The following is a 27,188-nucleotide window of genomic DNA, read 5'->3' as shown; positions in this document are numbered from 1 at the left end:
TCACTGACCATTTCATGTTACTGAATTAAAGTGAGCAAGCTGTTTAGAAAGCCTCTGCTCTTTGGAGCTTTGCAAAAAACAGTCTTTTATGCTTTCTTTTTGCGTTCTCACTTCTAGTTTTAATCTGAAGTGTCGTTTCATCTTTGCCAAATCAGCAAATAATCAATGCCTTTAAATTCTCTTTTCTTTCTCCTTTCCAACAAAGTAAAATGCAAGTATTTAAATATATCTTACCACACAATGCCAAACACAAAGGAAATGTAAATAGATCGCTGGACTAATTCACATCTGCCAGTGAATAATTGTTGGATGCGTGCTGATTAAGCATAATTTTTTTTTTTAACCGAGCTTTTAATTAGGCATCTGCACCGGGTCACAGAAATGAAATTATAAAATGTGATTAAGAAGTCTTTCATTCTTTTTGAGAAATAAAGGGCTATGCCAACATCTTGATATCCTTTTGCTCGCAGTTAAGGTGTTGGAATCACTGACCGCTTTTGTAGAAAATCAAGGAACCTTGGGCTAGGCCCCCAGAAGCTTGTCACTTACCTGTTTAGTGGCACCACAGAAGTTTCCCAGTGCCTTGTAGGAGAGCTTTCACATTCCCACAAGATGTAGGGACTCTTTTTTTTTTTTTTCAGAGCTTTTATATTTGAGTTTATTCTTCATTTAACTTTTAAAACACACTATAGTTGAATATTAAAACAAAAACAATAGCAAGTAGTGAGCTATGATTCTAGTCCTTCCCTCATTCACTACCGCATATAAAATGCCAGCGGTGTTATTCACTGGCCCCATTAAGAGGTCTGACACTGAACACCACCCCTGGGATGATGCTCATCATCCTCATAGGCTTCCCCATTGTAATGGCGCCGTCTTTCCTGATTTGGATCAAAGTCCACCAGTTCTACCTGGTCCATTTCATCAGTCTCTTCTACTTCCTTCCTCTCAAGTAGGAGTTTTTCCAGCAAAGAGAGTTTATCAGGAGAGAGAAAGCCATTCTCAGGAAAGTTTTCCTTAAATTCGATGATTAGGCGACCCTTCTCATATGGTCTACGATAAATTGGCATGCCTTCATTTAGCACACACTCGATATCTCCATGCTTGACAATTTGACCTGGGTGAGAGGTGATGACTATGGTTCGGTTGTCAAGAGTAGATACTGGCTTTTGAAAGCTGCACGGTGCTTCAACCAGCTGTATGTCCATACACATGAAAAGGTCTTCTCCTCGCTGAGTAAAAACAGTGTGGTCCTTCTGATCTAAAACAATGATAATATCTCCTGGTTCCAGTCCTGGCTCTTGGTCTCCTTCACCATGGATGTTATCTTCTGGCCATCTGTCATGCCTTTGTCAATATGAACTTCTAGAATCTTCTACTCTCGAACTATCTTCCTCCCATTGCAACTTTTATATCTATCTTTGGGACTGATCCGTTCCCCATGGCCCTGGCACTCCATGCACACAGACTGAATTTGCTGAACCATTCCAGGTCCTATCTGATAAATTCTTATTTGCATTCCAGTACCTTGGCAATTGGGACAACATTCAACTGCTCCTTTCTTACCACCTCGGCCTTCACATTTATCGCAAATCACATTCTTTTGCAGAGCTAGTTTTCTTGTTGCACCATTATATAAATCTTCTAAGGTTACTGAGAGCTGAAGCACAACATTTTTACCTCTCCTTTCTCTCTGCATCCTTCCTCCTCCTCCAAAAAACATATCAAAGATTTCCACAGGGGAGCCAAAGCCACCACCAGCTCCACCTTCTTTAATTGCCTGTTCTCCTCCTTTGTCATATAATTCCCTTTTCTTTGCATCAGAGAGTACTTCGTAAGCTTCAGAAATCTGTTTAAGCTTCTCTCCTTCATTTGGATTCTTATCAGGGTGGTATTTCAAGGCCAGTTTCCTGTAGGCCTTTTTCCAGTTCCTCTTGGGTGGCATTGGGTTTGACCCCCAAAACATCATAGTAAGTGGTTTCTCTCACCATTTTCTACAGCCAGTGAGAGGGCCGAGGCCGGTGTGGGGGAGCGGGAAGGAGCGCATTGCTGGGCGCAACTCGGGCAGCCGCCCAAGATGTAGGTACTCTTAAAGCTGCACCTTAACCCGTTATGTTTTCTGGCTTTTCCATTTTACTTGAACAGAAACTAGATCGAGGAAAGTGAAATTGCTTGCCCAAGATCATACAGCTATTGAAATAATTTTTACCAGAGCTGATGTTTCAGGATGGTTCCTGAGTTTTGTGGGTTGCTGTGCCCTGTCACCTCTCTGCCTCAGAATTCTCAAAGCCTTCTTCCACGCAGCCTGTTTTGGAAGACTGCGGGAAGTTCATTGAGCTATTGGCAGTGGATTCCCCTGTTTACAATTAGTTGCTTCACTGCTTTCCTCCACTAACTTAACAAATCAAAAGAATGTTGCAGTTCATCTCTCCCATTTTCATATTCAGGAATTAAAGATATTTTGTCCAGTGTTCCTACTGATATGATTTGAGGTGCACAGAAGAGTCCTCGGGTCAACATATGTCCTGGACTATTGTAAATTCTTAACATTCGTGTAGCAGTCTTGAGTTCGATTTTTTAAATCTCACCTAATTATCAGTGTGACTTTAGAGAAGTTATGTAACTTCTAGGCTCGGTTTTCATATGTACAAAGTATAGGTAACAGTGCCTATTTCATGTAGATTAGGTAAGATGGGGTTTGTAAATGCCAGGTAAATAGTATATGTGTTAAAATTTTGCAGTCATTATGGTCACAGATAGTCGAGGTGCTGTTAATGTGGTTAAGTGGATTGAAGAACTAAGCCATCAGGAAGACTAACACACTGGGAGAAGTAATTCACAGTCAACAACAGGAGGTAGCCAGAAAGAAGGTCAGAAAGGTGAGACCGGTCTCCAAGGGTAATTAGGAGTTTGTTAATGGGGACAAAGCCTGGAGAGAAGCAGGAGGCTGGAAAGAACAGAGCACATTTAGGGGTATGGCTGTGAGCTTGGGCAACTGAAGCACAGACTAGGTTGGAAAGAGGCGGGAGGTGATGAAAATATAGACTGAGAGCCTTATGTGCTGTACTAGACTATTTGGACCCTATTCTCTATGAGAACAGGCGCTGAAGGATGTTAAGTAGAAAAAACATCAGCAAATATAATATAGAAGATGAGTTGCCAGGGAAGCAGGTGGAAGGCAAGACCCAGTGCTTGGCAGCCAGTGGTACTAATGTCCTTGACCTGCAGAATAGTCACACTCTCTTGGTTCCTGAGCCAATACTGACCAGAAGAGGGGTTTTATTAAGAATCCCATGTACACCTAGAGGTCTGTGTGGGGTAGGATTAGGGAACTCCATAATCCCACAGGCTCACTGATTCATGTTGTATGCTAGGCTTCCCCTCTCTCTTTCTCTTGTCTTTTCTGCTATGACATCAGGGAGACCAGCTAAGAGAGTGTTGCAAAAGTTCATACAATAGATGGTAAGGTCCTGACCTCAGGTGGTAGAAGTAGGAGAAGAAGGGAAGGAACCAATTGCAGACATAGCTAAGAGGTAGATAGATCCAGAACTTTGTCTTAGAATTTCGGAGTGAAAAAACTACCCTAGAGGTCATCTGGTTCAGTCTGCTCTTTTTATAACACTGTGCCTGAGTCACAGTAGTAGTTGAGTATAATAAATATTTGCTGAGTAAATGAGGGATAAGAACCAGAGATGTGTTGACACCACTAATTATTGACATACCTAGCATAAGGACATAAATCTCTTGACACCTAAATCAGTGCTCTCTCTGTATGCCACACTTAGTTTTATAATGTTAGAAAAAAATAAAACATTATTGGAACCTTATTTTAGTGCTATGGCTCAATTCACTTCATTTTCATTCACAATGTGACTTAAAATGTAGCATATCAGAATTAATAAACTAAGACTTTTCTGATGAGGGCATTTTGTCCTACCTCTACTACCTTCATAATGTAAGTATTTGTTTTTGCATTTCTGCATAATGGGAGGATGTCTGCAATAATGCTATCTGCCGGACAGATGTTTAAAGTCAATAGAACCATGGAAGGTGCAGAATTTCCTAGGTGGAATCTCCTCCAATTAATGGCAGTTTTAATAACTTTCACTCTAAAGAGACCATTTGGGAAATTTAGAAACTGCTTTAAATTATCCAAGAGAATGATGTTTCTATTTTATGAGAACCAGAAATAAAGGAAATAGTCTTGGTTTTTAAGCAAAAAAAAAAAAAAAAAAAGAATAGATTTAGGTACCAGGGAAAACTTTGGGGCAGTAAGAGATATAGAACCCTGTAACAGGGTCATCAAGGAACCTGAGAAAATAAGACAAAGGTCCATTTATCTTCTTGGGTATTTCTCTCCAGACCTTTCTCACTTTGTGACATTACAGAGAATATACCAAGAGCCACAGATGTGGATGTTCTAAGTTCTACCCTCCACCCCCACCACCGCTGCCAGACAATTCAGGCTATCTGATCCTTCTACCCTCAGTGCATTGTATTTATATTCCAGAAAAGAATGAGGAATCCAAGGATACTTTCATGAGTCACTAGTCTGCCCTGCTGGGAAATAGTGTATTCAGTTATAAGGATGAACGTATCTGTCCTCTCAAATTTCTGCAAGCAAACTGTCAAGTAATTTAATAAAATTCAGCAGTTTCCTTTTAAAAATTTGAACTATTTATTCTTTGTCATCCTTAGGATATTTTTATTTTCCACTCATTACCATTTATTTGTTTAAAAGTTTAATAGATGTATTTATATATGTGACATTACAATAGTTCTGTACCATTTACAGAACATTTTCATAGACACCTCTTTTCTACAGGGTAGGTAGAACAGATGTCAATTATCTCCATTCTGTAGATGAGGAAACCGATGTTGAATGACTTGCTTGAAGAGCAACCCAAAGAGACCCAGCTTCAATTCTGTGTGTCCATCTGGTATACCACAGTGCTTCACTTTAGAGAATAAACTATGTTAAGGGCAGTTATTTTCAATTTAATTGAAGTGTTGAGTTGTACACGCTCACAAGTGTATGTCAGAATTTATTATGTTTTTCGGGGGGGTTGTAGAGTAAAAAGAGAATGAATGTTCAATATCATAATAAAATCATATTATTATAATAATATTATATATATTATATACATATTATAATATATATGGGAGTAGTGGGTGAGATTTTTTTTTTCTTTTAGCAAAAATTTAGATGACTTGGTGAAAACATAAGTTAGAAACAATAGAGGCAGCACATTTAGCTATGAAATCTATTCCAGTTTTCCTCTAAGTCTTTGTATCCTTTATTCCATACGAATGTATCCTAAATGCCTGAAGAGTTCTAAACATAGTAATATTATTCTATTGATTTTGTGGGGAAAACTTGGAACAGGTAGAAAACTTCCACAAAGGAATAAAGTCAGAGATGAATTTGTACTGACAAATATGATGAGGTAGTAGCAATCGGAGCAGGAATGATGGAAGATATCTTTGAAAAAGTGAAGGAAAGGATGAATCAGTTGGGATGGAATTACACACAGAAAGGAAGTGCCCATGAGGAGAGAGGAATAGCAGAATTCAAGTAAAAGGCAAGGAGCAAGTTGTAACTTGTGAGCAGTTAAGACACCGGCATCGCAAGAATGGGAACTTATTGGATGATGAAGACAAAAATAAGTTGGAAAGCCTGCTGGTAAAGAGCGTTAACCAGCACATCTAAAATTGAGTAGTTTGAACTTAATGGAGGAGACTACAGGATGAGAATGGAATGTGAAGTAAGTTATTCTAGTCTAGTCCAAGATGGTGGTTAAGGAAGGTAGACAGCAGGTGGTAAGTGAGAGAGGCTAAAAAGGAAGTTTTGCACACCCCGGTGACTCAATGAATGTGGGAGCAGAAGAAAGAAGTATAAAAATAACTGCACTTTAAGCAGTGCCTTATGAAAAGTGCCCTGTTTTATCCAAAATAATGAAGTACCCAAGAGGTATCCAGTAGTGTGTTTTGATTCCCGTGACTAAGAGAGGGACCAGTTAGCTTGGAACATGTTTTCATACAGGCCAGCAGTTTTAAACTTCTGCTTCATCAGCCTGACTCTCCTTCACTTGCACTTTGAAATCTCTTCATTGGGAATTGGGTCTTTATGAGACCAGCTCTACTGGAGACCCCAAGCTCATCAGTCACTGCAAATTTGACCCATAGGCCCAAGGACAGTAGCCCTAATGCAGCTGGCCCCAATAGGGCCTGAAGTGAATGGCCACATAGGAAACAGTAGACGGCAATGAAAATGGGTGCTTGGCTTGCAAACGAGATGCATCATTTTATTTTTATGGAAAACCTTTCCTTGGTAAAATTAAAAGTGTTTTCACAAGCATGATCTCATTCTCACAGTAGCCGTGTGAAAGAGGAAATGGAGGAGATGTTTTAGTTCCCATTTTATAAAAGCATAGAGAGGGAGAGATCAAGTGACTCTTTTCCCAATTCTCCCTCTTAAATAGGCCAACGGGGCTTGAGCTAGAGCCAGTTCTCCTAATGACGTCTCTTTCTGTGCTCTGAAGCCCAGTCTATCCCAGGACTTGGCATGGCACCATCGGATGGCATTTACCAGGTGGCTCATATTTTTATTTCACAACATGTCAATGACATCCATACAGCACAGTCTATAAATATCCTACCCAATTCGTTCTATCTGAACAGGCAAATGTTTCCTTACAAATCCATCTACAACAATTGTGGTATGACACAATGTCTAGGCATCTATACACATTTTTTTAAGTGAGCAGTTGAGTACTGTCACGTTGTCGGTTTTATCCTGTGATAACTGACCACTCATCTTTTACCTTCAGGAAGCTTCTGCACGGCTCTCTAAAGATACCACTTTCTCACTGCTTGCTTGATGACTTGAAAAATTGCTCTGAGTGGAAAATATCCATAAATTTTAAAAGCAGTCTTACCAAGAACCACAAATAGTTCTCATTCTGTTTCTAAATAGCAAGATCACATTAGAACTCAAAAATAGATAACATTAATCACTATAATTCAAATAACTACTCTCTAGACCTGGCAGGGAACCTGGAGAGCTTAGTTCTTTTCCCTATGAATTTCTGGCATAGCGTGCTTGGGGGGCGGGGAGTTTGTTTAACAGTGTTTCAAGTTAGGGAAAGCCTTAGAGGAAAGTGACATTTGTTACCTTCCTGTCTTTTATCTGCCCACTCAGAAACCCATACTCAGCCTTGATTGTGACTGGGGTGGGAATATCTTGGTGGGACTGTCCTGATTTTTATAGGAGGATATAACCAAGGACAGATAATAATTACTGAAATAGCAGTCATCCTTTGCATAACAATTTGCAGCTTACAAACACTGTCACCTGCATGATCTCATTTGTTATTTCCCATAGAACAGTAAGTTGCTATTATTATTATTCCTCATTACTTGTGAAAAATGTGAGTCACAAAGGATTTAAGTTAGTTTTGAAAGTCACACAGCTAGGAAGTGATGAAGCCGGAAACTGGAGCAAAGTCTTCTGACACCCTGCCCCATGTAATGTCAGCTATACCATGCAGCCTCCCAAACCTACCAAAAATGTTGGATCAAAAGAATGGAGGTGGGCAGAAAAGTAGTCAATGTGTTAAAAAAAAAAAAATGTAAAGGACTAACCAAATAGGAAAAAATGAGGAAATGAGATGTACTAAAGAGGAAACCCAAATGGCCAATAAACATATGAAAAGATGCTCACCCTCATTAGCAATCTTGCAAATGCAAATTAAAACCATGATCACACCCATTAGATCGATAAAAAATAAGTCTGAGAATGCCAAATATTATATTAGATAGGGAGCAATGAAAATTCTGATATACTAGAAATGGGGGTGTAAATCAATTTGACCTATTTAGTCAGTCATTTGCCATGACATAACAAAGTTGAAGAAGCACGTGGTCTCGGCCCAGCAATTCAATGCCAAGGTCCGTACCTCAGAACAACTCCACCATAAGTGCACAAGGGCCATGGAAAGAGATTATTAGCAGAATTATCTTTAGTAGCCAAAAATTCACAAGAACCCAAGCATCCAATAACCCAAGAACAGACAAATATTAATCAAGTAGTGACGTAGCCATCCAACAGTTACTCTATTGCAATGAAAATTGGTGAACTAGAGGTCAAAGTATCAAATAGATAAATATCACAAATACATCTGGAAGGAAATTACAGAAGGTTAATATGTATACCATTTACAATGATTTTAAAATATGCAAAACCATATTTGGGGGGATGTTATTATTTAGGGATTAAATTTTACTTAGGGACATTATTTACAGGTACCTGGATATGTCATAAAAGCATAAAGTGCATGTGAATAATGCAGGACAGTGATTATGTTCGGAGAAGGCAGTAAGTGGGAGGGAGGTGCCACCTGGAGGACCACAACTCATATGTTCAATGTTCTCATCATTGCGTTGGATGATGATACACAGTATTTATTCTTCTCTCAACCTTGTAATGTGTAAAATAGATGATCCTAACTTTAAGAATAGAAGAGGCCGGAAGAGAAGAAAAAGGTTTGTCTGGATCAGATGCTTCTCTGGGTCTCTGGGATGACCAGACCAGTTGAAAATGACGCCAGAGAGTCCCCATTTGCCCTGGTCTAATGGCAAATCATAGTAGCAGAGAAACGATGCTCATCACAACTCAGCCCTAAGTCCTCCAAAATTCCTGCCATTACACCAACACCCTTTCTGACACACACAATTGAAGTGTGAAGTTCCATCTAACAAATCCCGGAGTCTGTGACATTTTCTAGAATCACACTTAAGCTGAATCCCAGAAAATGTTTGTTTGACTTTTCTGTCTTCATATCTTTAGCACTTTCAAGCAGGTCCCTAGCATTTGGGAAGAGCGAGTGTTAACTGAGTCTATGTTGTTGAGAGTATTTTACTCAGGAATGTTTTATGCATAGAATTATTTATTTTAGAATGCTTAGAGTGGAGTAATCATTTTATATCAGACACCTAAGAAAAGCTAGAGAAGTATTTAACTCTGAAAGTTCAACTCTGTTTTACATTTTTGGTGTTTGCAATTTTGATGGGCAAGGATGTCTCAGTATGAAATCCCCAGCCATTTGCACTACCCATTTCAGAATTATCCTGATAAATTAATACCTGCTGAGTTACTCATTTGACAGTCTGTGAAAACATGTCTTTTTATCCCTCATATACTCCTCAGCGTAGTCAGGCACAATCTCAATTTGCAAGCATAATTCTCAAATATTATGGTTTGTGGGAACAAAAATATCAACCCATAATAGGACAGTTCTCTAAAAGCAAAATTGTCATTCATACATAATTGAAATTTTTAAACAATTATCTCAACCAAGCGTGTTTTTTCTGTATCTTACGGAGGAAATATTGTTTTTCAGAATTTTTATTTTATAATGAATAGTTAACATTCAGAGCATTTTTTAATATCATAAAGTTAACATCTAACCAGTGGACATCTGTAACTCTAGGATAATTCGTTGGGGAGAGAGGACAAATGGCTTTTTAAAAAAGATCCCCAGAAATATTAATTAATCTAAGATCAGAGGATGAGTCTATGGGCAGCCTTCTATTGAAAGCCAAGGTCCCAAATCCCCTCCATCCTATTTTAAGCAATAGTGATCTTAATAGTGGTCCACATTTATTGGGCACTCACCATGTGTCAGGCACAATGCCAAACACTTTTCCTGCATTATCTTATTTAATCCTCACAACAACTTTACGAATGAGGAACTGTGCCTCAAAGCAGGTACGTCACTTGCCCAATATCACGTATCTGCTAAGGAGTAGAGTCAAGATCCGGACCCAGGTCCCTGATCCCAGAACCAGTGCCCTTGACCTTTGCTTGTGTATACACAGAACCTTTGTAATTACATCTTGCTATAGATGGAGAAAATAAATGGGCAAAATCTTTCCTCTGCCATAAAAAAGAAAAGTAGCAGTTGACTCAGTCAAGTTATACCAAAAAAACCCACATACCGGGGCTTTCTTTTTCATCTAAAACATGACCATCACTTCTCAATAGTTTGAAATTCTATTAACTGAATTGCACTGAAGATGGAAATGAAGATGAAAAAGAAGCATAGAATGTGTGCTTCCTCAAGGTACAAATGCTTGTAAACTTTTCTTTCTGAACACAAAACTGTTTCTGAACTCCAAGAATAAACACATAGCATTTTTTTTTCATCATTTGATCATTGTATTTGTTGGCAGACCTGTTGGTAACCTTGAGTCACCTACAGTGAATTTAAATATTATTCTAATTGATTTTCTCACAGCTTACTGAGAAACAGATTGCCTCTTTTACTAGTCTCATAAATAATTCCATTTCTCTATGTCAACTTTAATTGAACTTACCTCATGTTGTCAATCTCTTTCCTTTTTCCTTGCAGGTGATGTCATTGTCTATATTAATGAAGTTTGTGTCCTTGGACATACTCATGCAGATGTAGTCAAACTTTTCCAGTCTGTTCCTATTGGTCAGAGTGTCAACCTGGTGTTGTGCCGTGGCTACCCTTTGCCCTTTGATCCTGAAGATCCTGCTAACAGCATGGTGCCACCCCTTGCAATAATGGAGAGGCCACCTCCAGTGATGGTCAATGGAAGACATAACTATGAAACATATTTGGAATACATTTCTCGGACCTCACAGTCGGTTCCAGATATAACAGATCGGCCGCCTCATTCTTTGCACTCAATGCCAGCTGATGGTCAACTAGATGGCACGTATCCACCACCCGTCCATGACGACAATGTGTCTATGGCTTCATCTGGGGCCACCCAAGCTGAACTTATGACCTTAACCATTGTGAAAGGTGCCCAGGGCTTTGGCTTCACTATTGCTGACAGTCCTACAGGACAGCGGGTGAAACAAATACTTGACATTCAGGGATGCCCTGGCCTGTGTGAAGGCGACCTCATTGTTGAGATCAACCAGCAGAATGTACAGAACCTGAGCCATACAGAAGTAGTGGATATACTTAAGGACTGTCCCATTGGAAGTGAGACTTCTTTGATTATCCATCGAGGAGGTAAGATAAACACTACTCAGTAATAAAATATGCAGGTAAAATAATAGGACCTTTACAATACTATCATAAAAATGGAGGTTTTCCTCGAGTTGAATGAAATCATACTTTAAAAAATAAAAGTCAAAGAATAGGAGAGAAAAACAAGAGTCCAGGAAGCGATGGGTTGTTTTTTTTAATTTTGAGAATATATATTTTCTTCCTATTTTATATTAAACACAATAAAAGTAGTGCTTTCTGTCTCACAAATGTATCTTAGTACGAACTTGGAGGGTAAAGCCTGAATCCCCAAATATGAGTGGTTTATATTCCAAAAGTTCATTAATATATCGGTTGTAGAGATCTCAAACTGGTTTCCCATTGACTTAATTAAGAAATCTGGTTCTTCCAATCAAGTCAGTGCTCTGTACTGTGCTTAGGATTCTAGCTAGCAGGTGGAAGCTGGTTCAACCCCGTCCAAGTTCAAATATAGTCTTCATAATCCCCATAAGGACATTTGGGAACTGGTTGTGGCAGAAAAATCTTTTTTGAGTCATGAATTGGAATGCTTAGGAAACTTCTTCCACTACAAAGGTACTCCTCCAGCAATAATTACTCATGGTGCCTTCCATGACCTGGGCAGGAAATTACAGAACAGGGTTAGGGCTGAAGTTCTAAGCTGGGTGTTCTAGGTGAACTATGGAAATCGGAGCACTGAGGAAGGTGGTAGGAACTCTGAGCCGTGGGCGTTTCCTCCCTTCTACTTTCTGGGGAAGGGAATGGGGCTAAGAGGAAGACCCCTCCTTCATTCCTCTGCTACTTTGCTCTTAACTATCAGTGACACTAGGGAGAGAAAGGAGGGAAGGGCCACAGATTGGAAGGATACTTGAAAACAGAATATAAAGGAAAAGGCTCAGGCTAAGTCCTCGTCTTCTGCTTACCAGTTCTGGGACTTGGGACCCTTAAAGTCCAGGAGCCTCAGAAGCCTTGGCTGTTATATTGGGATGATAATACTCCCTAACGTGGTGGTCATGGTTCTTCATATCGAATGGCCCACCATTGGTGTTCATGAAATGTGTGTTCAGAGTAAAGGAACGCTGAAGCTACAGCAAGGGTGGGGCAGAAGGAGCAGCTCTTCGAGGAACTCATGCTTGAAGAACACAGTGTGGCCAACATATGTGATTGTCTATTCAGAGCACTGAAAACAGCAGGAGAGCCCTGTCGGTTTGAAATGCAAAGGAAGGCAGTCAAAGCTTGAAAGAAGCACCTTTTACGATTTATTTGGCCCTCACTGCAGGTGTTTCCACTTCAAGGAAGTATTTACATTATTGATTCCTTGTGTGAAAATGGACATCAAATGCTAGGCATTTTTTGAGGAACGCTGTACAAAGTATTATGTTCCTATATTAAAAAGGGAAATTATGATAGCAGAAGTCTTAAATTTGACCTTCTTAAGGCGTTGTTACAAAATAGCCCTTGAATCTTTATAATTAAATATTGACAGTGTGTTTTAATTTCTCCCATTGCTTGTGTACAATTAAAACAAATATTCTTAATTAAAGCCGTATCTTCATAGCATGCAGTTGAAAAGCAAATCTTTGTAACAGGTTCTTGATATTAAAAGGTATACTGAAAATCACTGTGCAGTATAGCCACTCTCTGATTCATAGAAATGAGTTTGTGTACATATCCTATATAATGACTTTTTTTTAAAAGGCATGGCATATGGGGCGCCTGGGTGGCTCAGTGGTTGGGCATCTGCCTTCGGCTCAGGTCGTGATCCCAGGGTCTTGGGATCGAGCCCCGTGTTGGGCTCCCTGCTCATCGGGGAGCCTGCTTCTCCCTCTCCCCTCTGCTCATGCTCTCTTTCTCAAATAAATAAATAAAGAGAGCTCATGCTCTCTTTCTCAAATAAATTTTAAAAATAAAAGGCATGGCATAGCAGGAAAAAATATTTTGAAATCACCTATAGATAGATAGATAGATAGATAGATAGATAGATAGATAGATAGATAAACGCCCACTATCAGCTAGACCACCCTATTCTCGCTCTTTTTTTTCCCCTCTGTTTTTCCCACCTCTCCTTTAATCCTTCAGGATGTCACATTTTGTTTGCATTTTGCTTGTATTTGGGGGTAAGGAATTGGTTTTTATTTTGTGGCTAGTGTAGACCTGCAGAATGTAGTACCCTGTAATAAAGTACTTCTAGTCAAAAACCTCTTGTGTTTCCCCAGGTTCCCACAATTTGCACTCATCTCTCTGAAATTATAAGGAACTAATACCATGTTTTTGTGATGAAATTTTTCGTAATTATTTTGGCTTTTCTAGATTCTTTCCATTTTCATATAAATTTTGGAGTCATCTTTTGCTTTCTCTTATTATAGGCTACTCAAAATTGCTCATAGCCTCATTCAGATACGTCCAGACCTTCAAGAGCAGAGTCATAGGCCTGGGTCCTTCTATCGGAATTGTGATTCTTTGTTTGTTTTAATTATTTACTAGGATTTTTAGTTTTTAAAGCAGTAATATACATGGTTTAATTTTTTTAAACAGTGTCAGAAGGTATACAATGGGAGAAATAATTCTCTTTCCTGTCCCAGACTTTCAGTCCTTTTTTCAGAGGCAAACATGTTTTTTGAATATACACTCCCAGAAATATTGTGGTCTTAACTAGCACATGCATGAATATATGTAGTATGTTTACTATAAATGATATACATACATATGTCTTACTCTATAAATATCTTGGTTATTAGGGTAAATATTTCATTTTTAACACACACCATTTTGGAGTAACTTACATAACATAAAATTTACCCACTTAAAATGTATACATCAATAAGTTTCACTAAAGTGATATTTTTGTGTAACAGTCACCATAATCCTTAGAACATCCATCATCTCAAGTTCCCTCGGCCCCAGAAAATCACTAATATGCTTTCCGGATAGTTTTGCCTTTCTGGAAATTTTTTATAAATGGAATCATACCAGGAGCACCTGGGTGGCACAGTAGGTTAAGCACCGGACTGTTGGTTCTGCTCAGGTGGTGACCTCATCATGGTCGTGAGATCAAGCCCACATTGGGCTCCGTGCTCAACTTGAGATTCTCGCTCTCCCTCTGCCCCCCCCCGCTTGTGCTCTCTCTCTCTCTGAAATAAATAAATCTTTAACTAAGTCAGTCAATCAATCAATCAATCAATGGAATCATACAATAGATAGTCTTTTACATAACAGAATGCTCCTGTGATTCACCCATGCTGGTGCATCTGTGAGTAGTTTATTTCTTTTTATCACTGAGTAGTTAGTATTCCATTGTATGGATCTACCGCTTTTTAAAATCCACTCACAAATGGATGGACATTAGCGTTGTTTTCAGGTTTTGACATCCATAAATAATGTTGCTGTGAACACTTAGATGTAAGTGTGTATGTGCGTATGTTTTCATTTTTCTTGACGAGATACCTAGGAGTGATACTGCTGGGTTATATGACAAAATATATATTTAAATTGTTAAGAAATTGCCAGAATGTTTTCCAAAATGACTATACCATTTTACATTCCCCACTAGTAATGTATGAGGTTTCCAGTTTCTGCCCATTGTTGCCCTTAGTTGGTATAGCCAGTCTTTTTGATTACAGTCATTCTAGTGTCTGTATAATGATACCTTTTTTGTCATTTTAATTTACGTTTCTCAATTCTTTATGTGTTTACAACATTCTGATGTGTTTATTAGCATTCATATATCTTCTTTGATGGCATGACTACTCAAGATTTTGCCCATCTGAATATTTATTGCACTATTTATCTTCTTATTACATTGTAAAAGTTCTTTATGTATTCTGATTACATGTCTTTCATAAGATATATGGTTTTCAAATATTTTCCCCCGTCTGTGGCTTGTCTTTTCATTTTCTTAATGGTTCCTTTTGAAGCACGGAAGATTTTAATTTTGATGAAGTCCAATTTATCAGTGTTTTCTTAGTGGATTATTATTTTGGTGTTGTATCTGTGAAATCTCTGCCTGACCCGAGGTCACAAACTTTTTCCTGCTTTCTTTTAGAAGTTGTATAATTTTAGCTCCTACATTTAGATCTATATTTTAAGGTCTGTGGATAGTGTGAGGTAAGGGTCTAATGCATTATATTGTATATGGAATTTAATTGTTCTAGAACCATTTGTTGAAAAAAACTATCCTTTCCTCTTGGATTACCTTGTGGCACTTCAATATTTTATTAAACTAGCATAAATGTGAGGGTTTATTTCTAGACCCTATTCTGTTCCAGTGATCTATATGTTTATCCTTACGATAATGCCATACTTTTTAGATTACTTTAGCTTTCTATCAAATCTTGAAATCCTCTAACTTTTGTCTCCTTTTTCACAATTATCTTGGCTATTCTAGATTCTTTCCACTTTCATATAAATTTTGGGATCATCCTTTTTATTTTACTTATCTTAAATAAAAGGGTTATGGAGATTATGGTGTTGCTCCAAATATGTAGAATAATTTGTGAAGAATTTCCAAGCTAACACTGAATCTCTTGATTCATATATATGGTATATCTCTTCATTTATTTAATCTCCTTTAATTCCTTTCAGCAGTGGTTTGTAGTTTTCAATGCACAGATCTTATACTTCTTCTGTTACACTTATTCCTAGCTATTTTATTGTTTTTGACATTATTGGGAATGGAATTATTTTCTTAATGTCATTTTCAGATTGTCATTTGCTAATGCATAGAAATACATTTGATTTTGTTTTGGATCTCATACATTGCAACCCTATTATACTCACTTACTTATGTTTTTCTTTTATAAATTTCATAAGATTGTCTACATAGATTATTATGTTGTCTGATGTTACAGTTTTATTTCCTCTCTTCCAATTTGTATGCCTTTGATTCCTTTACTGTGCCTTATAACACTAGCTAGAAACTCAACTATGATGTTTCATGGAAGTGATTATGAGCAGACATCCTTGTCTCATTGTCAGTTTCGTGGGGGGGGAAAGCATTAATCTTTCACCATTAAGTATGATTTTAGGTGTAGGCTTTTTATATGCCCTTTATCAGGTTGAGAAAGTTCCCATCGATTGTTAGTTTGTTGAAAATTTTAATAATCAATGTATCTTGGCTTTGAACAAAAGTTTGTGGGTTTTTTTTTCCTGAAACTATTGAGATGATCATGTGATTGTTTTTTGTTTTGTTTTGTTTTGTTTACCTTTTATTAATACAGTGTTGGGAAGCCTGGGTAGGCTCAGTCAGTTAAGCGTCTGCCTTCGGCTCAGATCATGATCCTAGGATCCTGGGATGGAGTCCCGAGTTAGGCTTCTTGCTCAGCAAGGAGCCTGCTTCTCCCTCTGCCTGCCTTTCCCTCTGCCTGCTGCCCCCCACCTGCTTGTGCTCTCTCTCTCTCTCTTTCTGACAAATGAATAAATAAAATATTTTAAAAAATACAATGTTATACATTACATAATTTTTAAAATTTTTTACAGGGAAGGGGCATAGGAAGAGGGAGAGAGAGAGAGAATCTTCAAGCAGATTCCACACTGAGTGTGGAGCCCACACAGGGCTCAATCTCACCACCCTGAGATCATGTCCTGAGCCGTTATCAAGAGTAGGATGCTTAACTGACTGAGCCACCCAGGCGCCCCCTACATGATTTTTAAAAAGATGTTGAACTAATTTTTGCATTCTGATATAACCCCATTCGTGTATAATTATTTTTGTATGTTGCAGACTTTTGTTTGCTTATATTTTATTAAGATTTTTTGAACCTACCTGGGGAGAGATTTTCTTTGGTTTTCTTTTCACGTAATGTCATTGTCTGGCCTTTGTGTCAGGATAATCCTGGCCTTATAACATAAGTTGCAAAGTGTTCCTTCTCTTTTTTCTGAAAGAGTTTGTATGGGGCGGATATTAATTCTTCCATAAAAGCTTGATAGAATTCACCAGTGAAGACATCTGGGCTGGATTTTTATTTGTAGAAAGATTTTTGTTTACTAATTAAATTCATTTTCTTGATTTAAGCCTATTCCAATTTTCCAATCTTCTTCAATCAGTTTTTGGTAATTTATTTATTTCTATGAGTTTTTACAATTCATCTAAGTTGTCAAATTTGTTAGCATAAAGTTTTTAACAAATTTCATAAAATTGCTTCCTAAGAATCAACTTTCAGATTCATTGTTTTTCTATTTTCTATTTCAATGTGTTCCACTCTGATCTACTTGCCTCGTGATTGGTTTACTTTGCCTTTCTGTCTTCAAGCTTAGATTAATGATTCTACTCCTCTTAATAAAAGCATTAAAGCTATAAATTTCACTGTAAGCACTTCTTTAGCTTAATTTCATAAATTCTGATATGCTGTTTTCTTTTTCATCCAATTCAAGGTATTTTTTTTATTTCCCTATGATTTCTTTTTTGATGCATAGGTTACTTAGAAATGTGTTATTTTTCAAACATTCAGGATTTCCCAATTCTTTCCTGTGAATTTCTAATAATTTTTCCTTGGAGAAGAATACGTCTTGTATTATTTCAGTCCTTTTCAATGTGTTGAGACTTGTATCATGGCCTAGTTCCTTGCTTTTTTTAACTTAGAAATTTATCTTAGAGCAGTTAACATATTAGTTCAAAAATATATCTCATTATTTTTAATAGCATATTTATTTGGATACCCAATAATGGGTATTTTGGTTACTTTTAGTCTTTTTCTATTATAAAAAAAATTCATGCGTCTTTGCACATCTATCTCTGCACGAGAGAGTAGATTTATTCTTTCTTTCAACAAATATTTCTTGAATGTCTCATATGTACTGGGCACTTTTTTGGCACTGGAGATAAAGCAAAAAACAAAACCAACCACATTCTTTTACTCATGGAGTTGACATTCCATTGGAGGGAGACAAATGAAAACTAAATGCCACATAAATATGCTTTTTGTTTACTTATTGCGTATCTCCTATTCCCCCAGAGTTTTATTCCTAAATATTAATTTTATAACCAGTTACTTTAAGTTATAAGTTATCTTAACTGTTTCTCATGTATCTTTCAGTTCATTTCACGGGATTCGGAAGCATACAGTCCACAACCTACAAATAACAATCATTTTGCTTTCTCCTTTCCTATTTGCATACCTCTGATTTGTCTTATTTAATACATTTGACTGTTACTTCATGAATACTGTTGATTAATAGTGGGAATTATGGAAATTTCTATCTTATTCCTGGCTTGAGTGGAAGCTGTCTCATTTTACACAGTTAACACAATGCTGACGTTTTATTTGAGATAAACATTTGCCATGTTACGGAAATACCCCTCAATTCCCATTTCATTAAGAATCTTTTATCAAAAATGGATAGTGAATTTCATCAAAAACGAAAAAAGGCAATTACAGAGATGGTCAGTATTCTCCCCTTTGATTAAACACTTGATGAATTGAATTAAGAGATTTATTAGTATTGAACTATCCTTTCATTCCTGGAGTAAACTATATTATATTTATAATGTGCTCCTAGATTCTATTTCTTTATATATAACTTTGCACCAACATTCATATATGAGATTGGTCTGAAATTTTCTTTTTTGGGTTTTGTTTTGTTTTGGCTTGTTCTTTACTGTTAAAGTTTGCTATCAAAGTGATACTGGTGCCATAAAAGCAATCAATAAATGTACTTCTCTCTCTCCTCTAAAACAATTTAAGTAACATTGATTTTATCTATTTTTTGAAGATATAATACACCTTTGAAATGATCAGGTTCCGGGGGTTGGCTTTGTGTTTGGTCTGGTTTGGTGAAGGAGAGTGATACCTTTTACAACTTTCTCAAATTCTTCCATAGTAATTAATCTTAGAGTTTCTATCTTGGCTAGACTCAGCTTTTATCATTTATATTATCCTACACATTTGTCTCTTTTATTCATTTTTTTTAAAATGTGTTTAAATGGAATTGAATCGGGTATTTTCTAATTTTGTCTTCTATTGGCCACATTACCTAAGAGTATTTCTATTATTCTCATTTCTTATTGGTGTTATTTTCTTGATGAGTTTGGCTAACACTTTTTCTATATTAATGGCTCAAGAAACATATAGTTTATGTATAAATAATTTGTTGGCTGATGCTCAACCTAGCAGTTATAGGGAATCATTATACTTTCTGCCCAAGGAGGCTGTTATTTGATGTATGGAATAAAGGAACTCCAGAGTGATTACTATAATTAGTCCTTGTCATGTATTGTCCTCTATTTATATTAAAATGCACAAAGTCCCCTACTTAATTTGTGAACCTCCCATAAATTGCACCCGATCAGTATTTGAAAAATTCCTTCCTCTCTCTGGAAAACGTGATCCCAAAGGTTTTCACTAGGTCAGAATATTCTCTTCATATGCTGATAATGTAATAATTAACTAGTATCAGTAATATACATCTTTTCTTTCTTCTACATTCGAGCAGAATTCAGAATATTTGAGAGGCAGCATACACTATATCAGAGCTGCTTTTGAGGGCAAAGCATAAAAATTAGGGACATAGAGAATTGCGTCTATGTAGAGAATTCTTCCTTTAAATTTTCAAAAACCATATTATCAGACAGAAACATTCTATCACATGTTTTAAACTGCACAGAGAAAATATTAAAAGCAAAACTGTAAGAAGAATTGATATTTTTAATGTTGCTAACATTTTTTTCTTTTTTTGTTGTTTGAAATAGTTTTTTTCTCCTATCTGATTTTTTTGTTTTTTTGTTTTTGTTTTTTATTATGATATGTTAGTCACCATTCAGTACTTCATTAGTTTTTGATGTAGTGTTCCATGATTCATTGTTTGTGTATAACTGTGGAAAGAGCTGAGATGCCCTTCAACAGATGAATGGATAAAGAAGATGTCATCCATATATACAATGTAATATTACTCAGCTAACATTTTTATATAAATTTTTTTTGTTTATGAAGTTTCAAATTCATATGAAGTTGTGAGTATAGTACACAGAACACCATATACCATTTACCCACATTGCTGGTAACATTTTGCCCCATTTGCTTAATAACGTTATGTGTGTGTGTGTGTGTGTGTGTGTGTGTGTGTGTGTGTGTGTGTGTGTGTGTGTGTTTCTGGACCACTTAATGCTAAGTTGTGTATGTCATAGCTTTTTATACCAAATATTTTAATATTTATTTCATGTCACTACTTGTTTGGAGAAACGTCTAAGCAGCTAGTTAGTTAAAGTTATAAAAGATACAATTTTAAAACTACCATTACCACCACCACCACCACCACAACAAAAGAGTTTAGAAATTACTAAAAAAGCATCAATACTCACCAGTAATAAGGATCTGATATAGGACTCTTTTTGGAAGAGAAAAAACATGGGTTATTTGAAAAGAGTGCTATCCAGAGAGATAAAGCAAAAATCAAAGTGGATATCCCACAGTCAATATTATGTAATCCAAATCTCCACTTGATGTCAGCAGAAAAGAGCGTGTATGACACAGCAAACCAAGTAATAAATCCACACCATGAGGTGAGAACAACCATGGCATACTGGCTGCTGTATTAACAAATATGTCCTGAAGTTCCAAATAAAAATCTATTTCTCATTCATAAGATTTCCAGTGCATGTTTTCCTGGATAGCAGATTTCCTGGGCAACTCTTCTACACACAGTGGTTCAGGGAACTAGGCTTCTTCTCTCTGGTGGATCTCCATGCCCTAAGGCCTTGAAGTCCCCCACTGGGTTCTCTCTAACCAGCTGATATACATCACTTCCTCCAATATTCCATTGACCAGAACCCAGCTCTAGATCCCATTAACCATAAAAGACTAGGAAATATGGTATCCCAGAAATAAGGGAATGGTTTGTGTTTACGCATGAAGTAGCCATTCTGCTTTTGATATTTCTTATATGCTGTCTGCACCCTTGACCTGCATATCAGGGACATATAACTATGAATTATGTGAAACAGAGATGAAGCATTTTTTGTAACATGATATTGTAATATGAGTCATTGTAGGCTTTTGAGGTACACTCAAGCCAGTGGTATATGTTTTTAAATTCACAAGTTCTCTTCACATTTTCTTCCTCAACCCAGCTTTCATGGATAAAGAAACTTAGACTCAAGATTCAGTAATTGGCCCAAGTTTATTGAATGTGTATCTAGGCAGGGAGATGGACAATTTATGTCCTCAAATATAAGAAGTGTGGATAATTATCAGTGAAAAGGATGGAAAATGCCATGGATCTCACGAGATGTACACCAAACAGGGAAATTATTGCACAGATGATCCACAGGGTGAGAGAGACAGGATGCTAGGAATACTTGTAGAGTTGTTATATTACTTAGAAGTAGCAGAAACAACAACAACAAAAAAAAAGTAGCAGAAACAGAACTCAAATCTCTATCTTCTGACTCTAATATTAGAATTCCCCAAATTTTATGAAAAGAAAGTTTTGATGGGTTTTGCTTGGATATGTAGGGTTTAGTCATCCATGTGTTTATTCACTTCGTAAGTATTTGTTGAGGACCTACTGTGTGCTCAGCGCTGGTTTATGTGCTGGAAATATGTCAGTAGCCAAAACAAAGTTCCTGCCTCAAGCAGCTTACCTCCTAGGGGGAAATTAGGTAATAAACAAAGAAATACGTGTTAGAGATAAGAATGAAGAAAAACTGAGAAACAGGGTAAAGGAAAGGACCATGATGAGCAAAGGAGACCATTCTCTTTTAGAAAGAGTAGTCAGGGAAAGTCATCTGTGAGAAGATGAGTGGGGGAGCTAGCTGCATGGATGTCTAGGGACGAGCATCTCAAGCAGGGGGAGCCCTGAGGCAGGACTGTCCTTGATGTAGACAAGCAACAAGAAGGAAGCTCGTGGGGCTGAGACAGAGCAGGGAAGAGATGGAATGGCAGATGAGGTCAGAGAGATGAGGTTAAGCATCTGCCTTCGGCTCAGGTCATGGTCTCGAGGTCCTGGGATTGAGTCCCACATGGGGCTCCCTCCTCAGCTTCTCCCTCTCCCTCTGCTGCTGCTCTTTCTCTCTGTCAAATAAATAAATAAAATCTTTAAAGAAAAGAAAAGAAACTGTCAGTAGGCAAGGATGGAAACAGGCTTACTTATCTTAATTTCTACCAGTCAACTCATGTCAGATCAGCTTCTTATCACCAAAAGAACTAACATCCCTATTTGTTCTCATGTCTAATTTAGTGAAATGTTGTCCTGTGGTAGGTTCTAAGAGGAGGAGCTATCATACTTAATATTTTAGACCTCATTCCAGGGCTTATAGGAGGAGGAGAGGAAGCCATCCATTATATCCTAGAGATTTTTGGAGACAAGTGACTTCTTCAGGTCTTTATCATAAAGTTTATGTACCATAAAATAAAAATCTTAAAACCGCAGACTCTCCTTAACCCACAAGGTACCTCACTCCACCCCAACCCGTACCACACACATCAGTTAAATAGTTGCGTTAATATATCAGTTTCTTTTTTAACTGAAAGATGTATCTGTTAGCCATTTCTAAATATAAGTGGAAGAGTGGACAGCAGTGTCTTTTAGATGGTAAATTCAGTCTGCACGTGATAAGATATAACTGTTAATTATTGATTTCGTATTTACTTTTTATTTACCCCGTTTACTAATTTGAGGACATTTAAGTGCAAAACAAAAAAGGGCATGTTAAGACTTACACTCCCATAGTCCTCAATATAAATGTAAATAATTTCTCTAAGTGGATATATACAGAAATGCCAATTAAGAGAAACTACTGGTTCTTTAAATGCTAGCCAATTTCCCTCAAAAGCAAGGACTGCATCTTATTTGTCATTTTTCCTCAGAGCTTGGCATGTACACTTGTTATATTATTTTATTGTTATAACATTAGGAAGAGAAGGGTAGTCACAAAACAAAAATCAGGAAGATGCACATGTGAGTCACATAATGCAGCTGAATGGACAAAAATGGACAAAACTATTTTTCTACTGATTTTTTTTTTGTCTGGGCTTTTAAAGTAACCTTGGCGTCTCTCCTTTCTCTTTGGTCATGTACCAAATTCTGCCTAACTTGTCTCTCCTCTTCTTCTCTATTTATTTCACAAATGTCCCAGGTGCTGTTCTAAATACAGGGATATCCAGTGAACAAAATAAATCCTTGTTCTTACAGAGCTTACTTTAAATGTAATGGGTAATAATAGATTGATCCTGTAAATTAATCCATCAACTGTGCCAGTTATTTGACTGTAATACCTGCCATACAATGTCTTCACTCACAAAAAACATACAGGCTTACTGGCATGAGATGATGAATGACTTATTTAACTAGAATCAGCATCCAGGTTTACAGTATGATGTGAGCTCCTAATTCACATGGCTAGTTTGAGTGTTTCACTAAGGTTCTCTGGTCACCAGCTCCCCATTTGCAAATTGAAAATAATTGTAATGTTCATACCTCTCCAAAATTCTATACAGTTCTCAATGTTCCTGAATCATGGGCTTCTTTGCATTCATTTCATTATATACATTCATTAGTTGGGGACCCCAAGAGAAAGGAGTTGTAAAGAATACTTTGCTTTTCATGTATTAACCTGTAAACACATTCCCTGCACCCTTCTAATCCACAGTGGTAATTTCCTTGAGCTCACAGCCCAGAAGTTTACTAACCTGATACAAATTTGACAGTAGCAAAATCAAGAGATTTCAGAGGGAAGAAGGAAAAAGCAATAATGATTATTAGCCAACAATTCTGAAGTGACAAGAAGATGATCAAATTTACTATTGCATAAAATATGTTCAATCAATTCATGCAAATTATTTTTGTATGTGGAGGGAGAGAATCTTAGTGTCTTCTCATTGAAACTTTTCGAAAACGTTATAAACTCAAATCTAAAAATGATTGGTATACAGTAAATTTACCAAGTAAGTTTCAAATTCCCCTGGTTCTATAAATCTTAAAACAATAGTAGTCCCCCCAAAAAACAAAACAAAACAAAACCACATTCCTCACTATCTGCCACTATGGTATAATAAATTATATGTAGGAAATTATGCCAGTCATATAAAAAAATGTGCCTCCAACGTGTCAATTGCTTATGCATAAAAGCAGAAAGTTAAGTGGCCTGAGTGCAGTTAAAGTTATGTGCAAGAGAATTCCAGATAGTAAACTTAGAAAATCTTGCCACAAAGACTATTGAATCACAGCATCTACATGTAGGTAGGCCCTTACTTGTGAAATAAATGAATAAAATCACCTACAGCATTATAATGCTATAAAATACAAAGTCATGTTCATTTTTTCATATTGCAGAATATGAAACTGTAGACTTATAATGAATATAAATTCTACCAAAAGTACAAATGAAAATAATTGCAGTTATTATACCATATTAATGAAAGTTATGCTAATTGCTCTAAAATTTAAAGAAAATGTATTGTTTTGCCTCTCCTCCTAATTAATGTTATTTCACAATGTGTGGTACATTTATGGAGAATTTTGTAATGCATTAGATAAATCAGTTTTACATTTCCAAGAGAGTGTGTTTTAATGAGCATTATAATGTATTTCAGTTCAGAAACAGTTTTATGTTACAAAGCATCTTCTACTGGCAGATTGGAAAAAGTAGCACCGAAGTGACACTTTCACTTAGAATTTGGAATAAAATTTAGTGAGGGAAGCATAGATGAATCCATTTCAGTTAAATGGCTCTAAATTTGAGATGACTGTTACATTTTGGTTATGTATTTTTTTTCTGATATTAAAAAAACTACCTAAACCACATATGCCAGCAATCAAAAATGAGTTTGAGGGCTGCTAAATCCCACATAGAAGAGCCTGCCATTTGATGTATAAGTCCTAGCTCCTGTATAAAAGTAAATGGAAATGAAATGAAACCATTATATCACTAAATACACTCATTAGATCCACATTAGGTGAAGCTAACCTAATATCCTTCATCTTAAGTGCTTATAGATAAGTTCCTCTACCACATCCCTTAGAAACAAGCTTGTCAGGGTGCCTGGGTGGCTCAGTCGGTTAAGTGTCTGCCTTTGGCTTAGGTCATGATCCCAGGGTCCTGGGATCAAGCCCCGTGTTGGGCTCCCTGCTCAGCGGGGAGTCTGCTTCTCCCTTTCCCTCTGTTCCTCTCCCTGCTCAGTGCTCTCTGTCTCAAAAAAATAAATAAATAAATAAATAAAACTAAAAAAAAACAAGCTTGTATAGGCGCATCCTTTCTTCTTTCCCTCTGGATTCAAAGAAAGACTTGGTAGGTCCTCTTTTTAGACACCGATTTTACCTTGCTCTGGAAGGAAGCCACTGCCATCCACTCAGGGAACTGCTTCATCAATAGTCTCTTTATCATGGGCACTATTATAACTTCCTTTTTCCTTTGGGCACCTAACCCTTAGCCTCTAAACCTCCTGGACTTCATCCCGTATATTAAGATTTTCTTGATTCTGCATTACCTTCCAGCCATGCTTTTTCACTTTTCTTTGATTCTCAGACAACTTTCTTGAAATATTATCCATGTATGTGCTTATATATATCCCACTTTATTCCATAATTTATTTAAAACCATTATTCTTGGAGGAATAGGCTTTACTTAACATCTGTGCTTTTTTTTCTTTTTAACCAGACTTGCATCTCTCAACCTACTGCTATCTGGTTTCTTTCCCCATTATGCTATGGAAAATGCTCTCTTTGATGTTAGCAATGACTTCCTATTTGTCAAATGAATACTTCTCATTTCTTCCAGAATGTCTCTTCCCTTGGCTTCCAGGACACCAGTCTCTTCTAGTGATCTTACAGTTCTCTGTTTCTTCTCAGACTCCTTTAATGAATCCTATTTCTTCGTCCATTTTTTAAAAACTGAAATTTCCTGGATGTGGTTGCTTGTAACTCCTGGTTTATGATTGTAGCCTCACCACCACTACCATGGTCACCCACATGATCTTATCAACTTTTATGGTTAATTTCTCCTCTTAATACCCTTGTACTTTTCCATGGCCTCTGGAGAACCAAAACCAACTTTTTATCTTTTTTTTTAATCAACCAAATCTTTCATCATCTAGGCCATAACAGCCTCTTCAACTTCATGTTGCATTCTTCATTCCACAAATATTTGTTGAACATCTGCTATGTTTCAGATACTATTTGAAGTTCTATAACACAACAATGAACAAAACAGATTAAAAAACCCTACCTTCATGGAACTTATATTCTCCTAGCAACCCACAAGTGTTGTTTTATACTTCATTGCTGTAGCAAATTATTTATTTCTACATGAAAAAAAGTCCCTTCTCTTTCATAATTTGTGGCAAACTCTTATTCACCCTTGAGAATTCAGGTCAGATGTTACTTCTTCCAGGAAGATTCTCCCAACATTCCACATTTCCCCAAGAAGCCTTGTAAATACTCTTGTCATTTCTTCAGACCAAGATTTTCTGTTAAGTCATAGCAATGGAGTTGCCACTGTCTCCCTTCAGAATTTATCAAGAGAATCCCCAAGAGACACATTGTACCTTCCAGACTGAAATATCCCTGGCTTTAATAAATTATAAATGCACTGCTATTTCACCAGGTGGCCAGTGGATCTCTAATTGATAAGAGTCCATGCAGTAATTGTGCGGTGTAGTTGAGAGGACAAACTTGCTCCCATGTATTGGGAAAAATTAATAGATTTAATACGCCATTCTAATGTGTTAAAACTCTGCTGTTAGTCTAATTATAATAAAGTTATAAAAATGGATACAAATGCAGCATAATTGCACTCTTCTTTTAACTTCTATTTGTCCATAAACTAAGGATCATTCTTTTAACAGAAGATGCAAGACCACATTACTTGGATTTCTATACCTTTTAGCATTTAACAAATAGTGTTTAGCTATTTCTCTTATCAGAAGAGCTATTAAATTCATTAGTTTGCTTGCCAGTTTTGTTTTTGGAGCTACATACTTTCTAACAATCTACTTTAACAATATATGATCCTCTTAATACCCTTGTACTTTTCCATGGCCTCTGGAGAACCAAAACCAACTTTTCTCCTATGTGGATTTTTCTCTTCCAACAATGGCTCCTAACTGAAGTCCACTGCATTCTAACCCCCTTCCCCACTCCAGGGGTGTACAGAAATATTTTCAGGTTATATTCTGGAAAAAAAAAAAAAAAAAAAACCTCAAGATCAGAGTTTGA

The 27,188-nt window shown here is 36.9% G+C and overlaps 1 protein-coding gene and 1 pseudogene across 2 annotated transcripts in view; one reads left to right on the top strand and one right to left on the bottom strand.

Annotated features, from left to right (window-relative positions):
- Positions 1-27,188, top strand: part of MAGI2 (membrane associated guanylate kinase, WW and PDZ domain containing 2) — a 1,300,621-nt gene that overhangs the window by 1,086,396 nt on the left and 187,037 nt on the right. For both annotated transcript variants that reach the window (XM_088018616.1, XM_088018615.1), the window contains exon 10: positions 10,413-11,051. In XM_088018616.1, coding sequence (XP_087874742.1) covers positions 10,413-11,051 — 639 coding nt within the window. The remainder of the gene's footprint in view (positions 1-10,412; positions 11,052-27,188) is intronic.
- On the bottom strand, positions 798-1,991 carry LOC114221672 (dnaJ homolog subfamily A member 1 pseudogene; annotated as a pseudogene).

This window comes from Eumetopias jubatus, unplaced genomic scaffold, assembly GCF_037043125.1.
Source record: "Eumetopias jubatus isolate StellerSeaLion01/CBP00866 unplaced genomic scaffold, mEumJub1_p1.0 scaffold_14, whole genome shotgun sequence".
NCBI lineage: Eukaryota > Metazoa > Chordata > Mammalia > Carnivora > Otariidae > Eumetopias > Eumetopias jubatus.
This window is presented reverse-complemented; position numbering and strand designations above follow the sequence as displayed.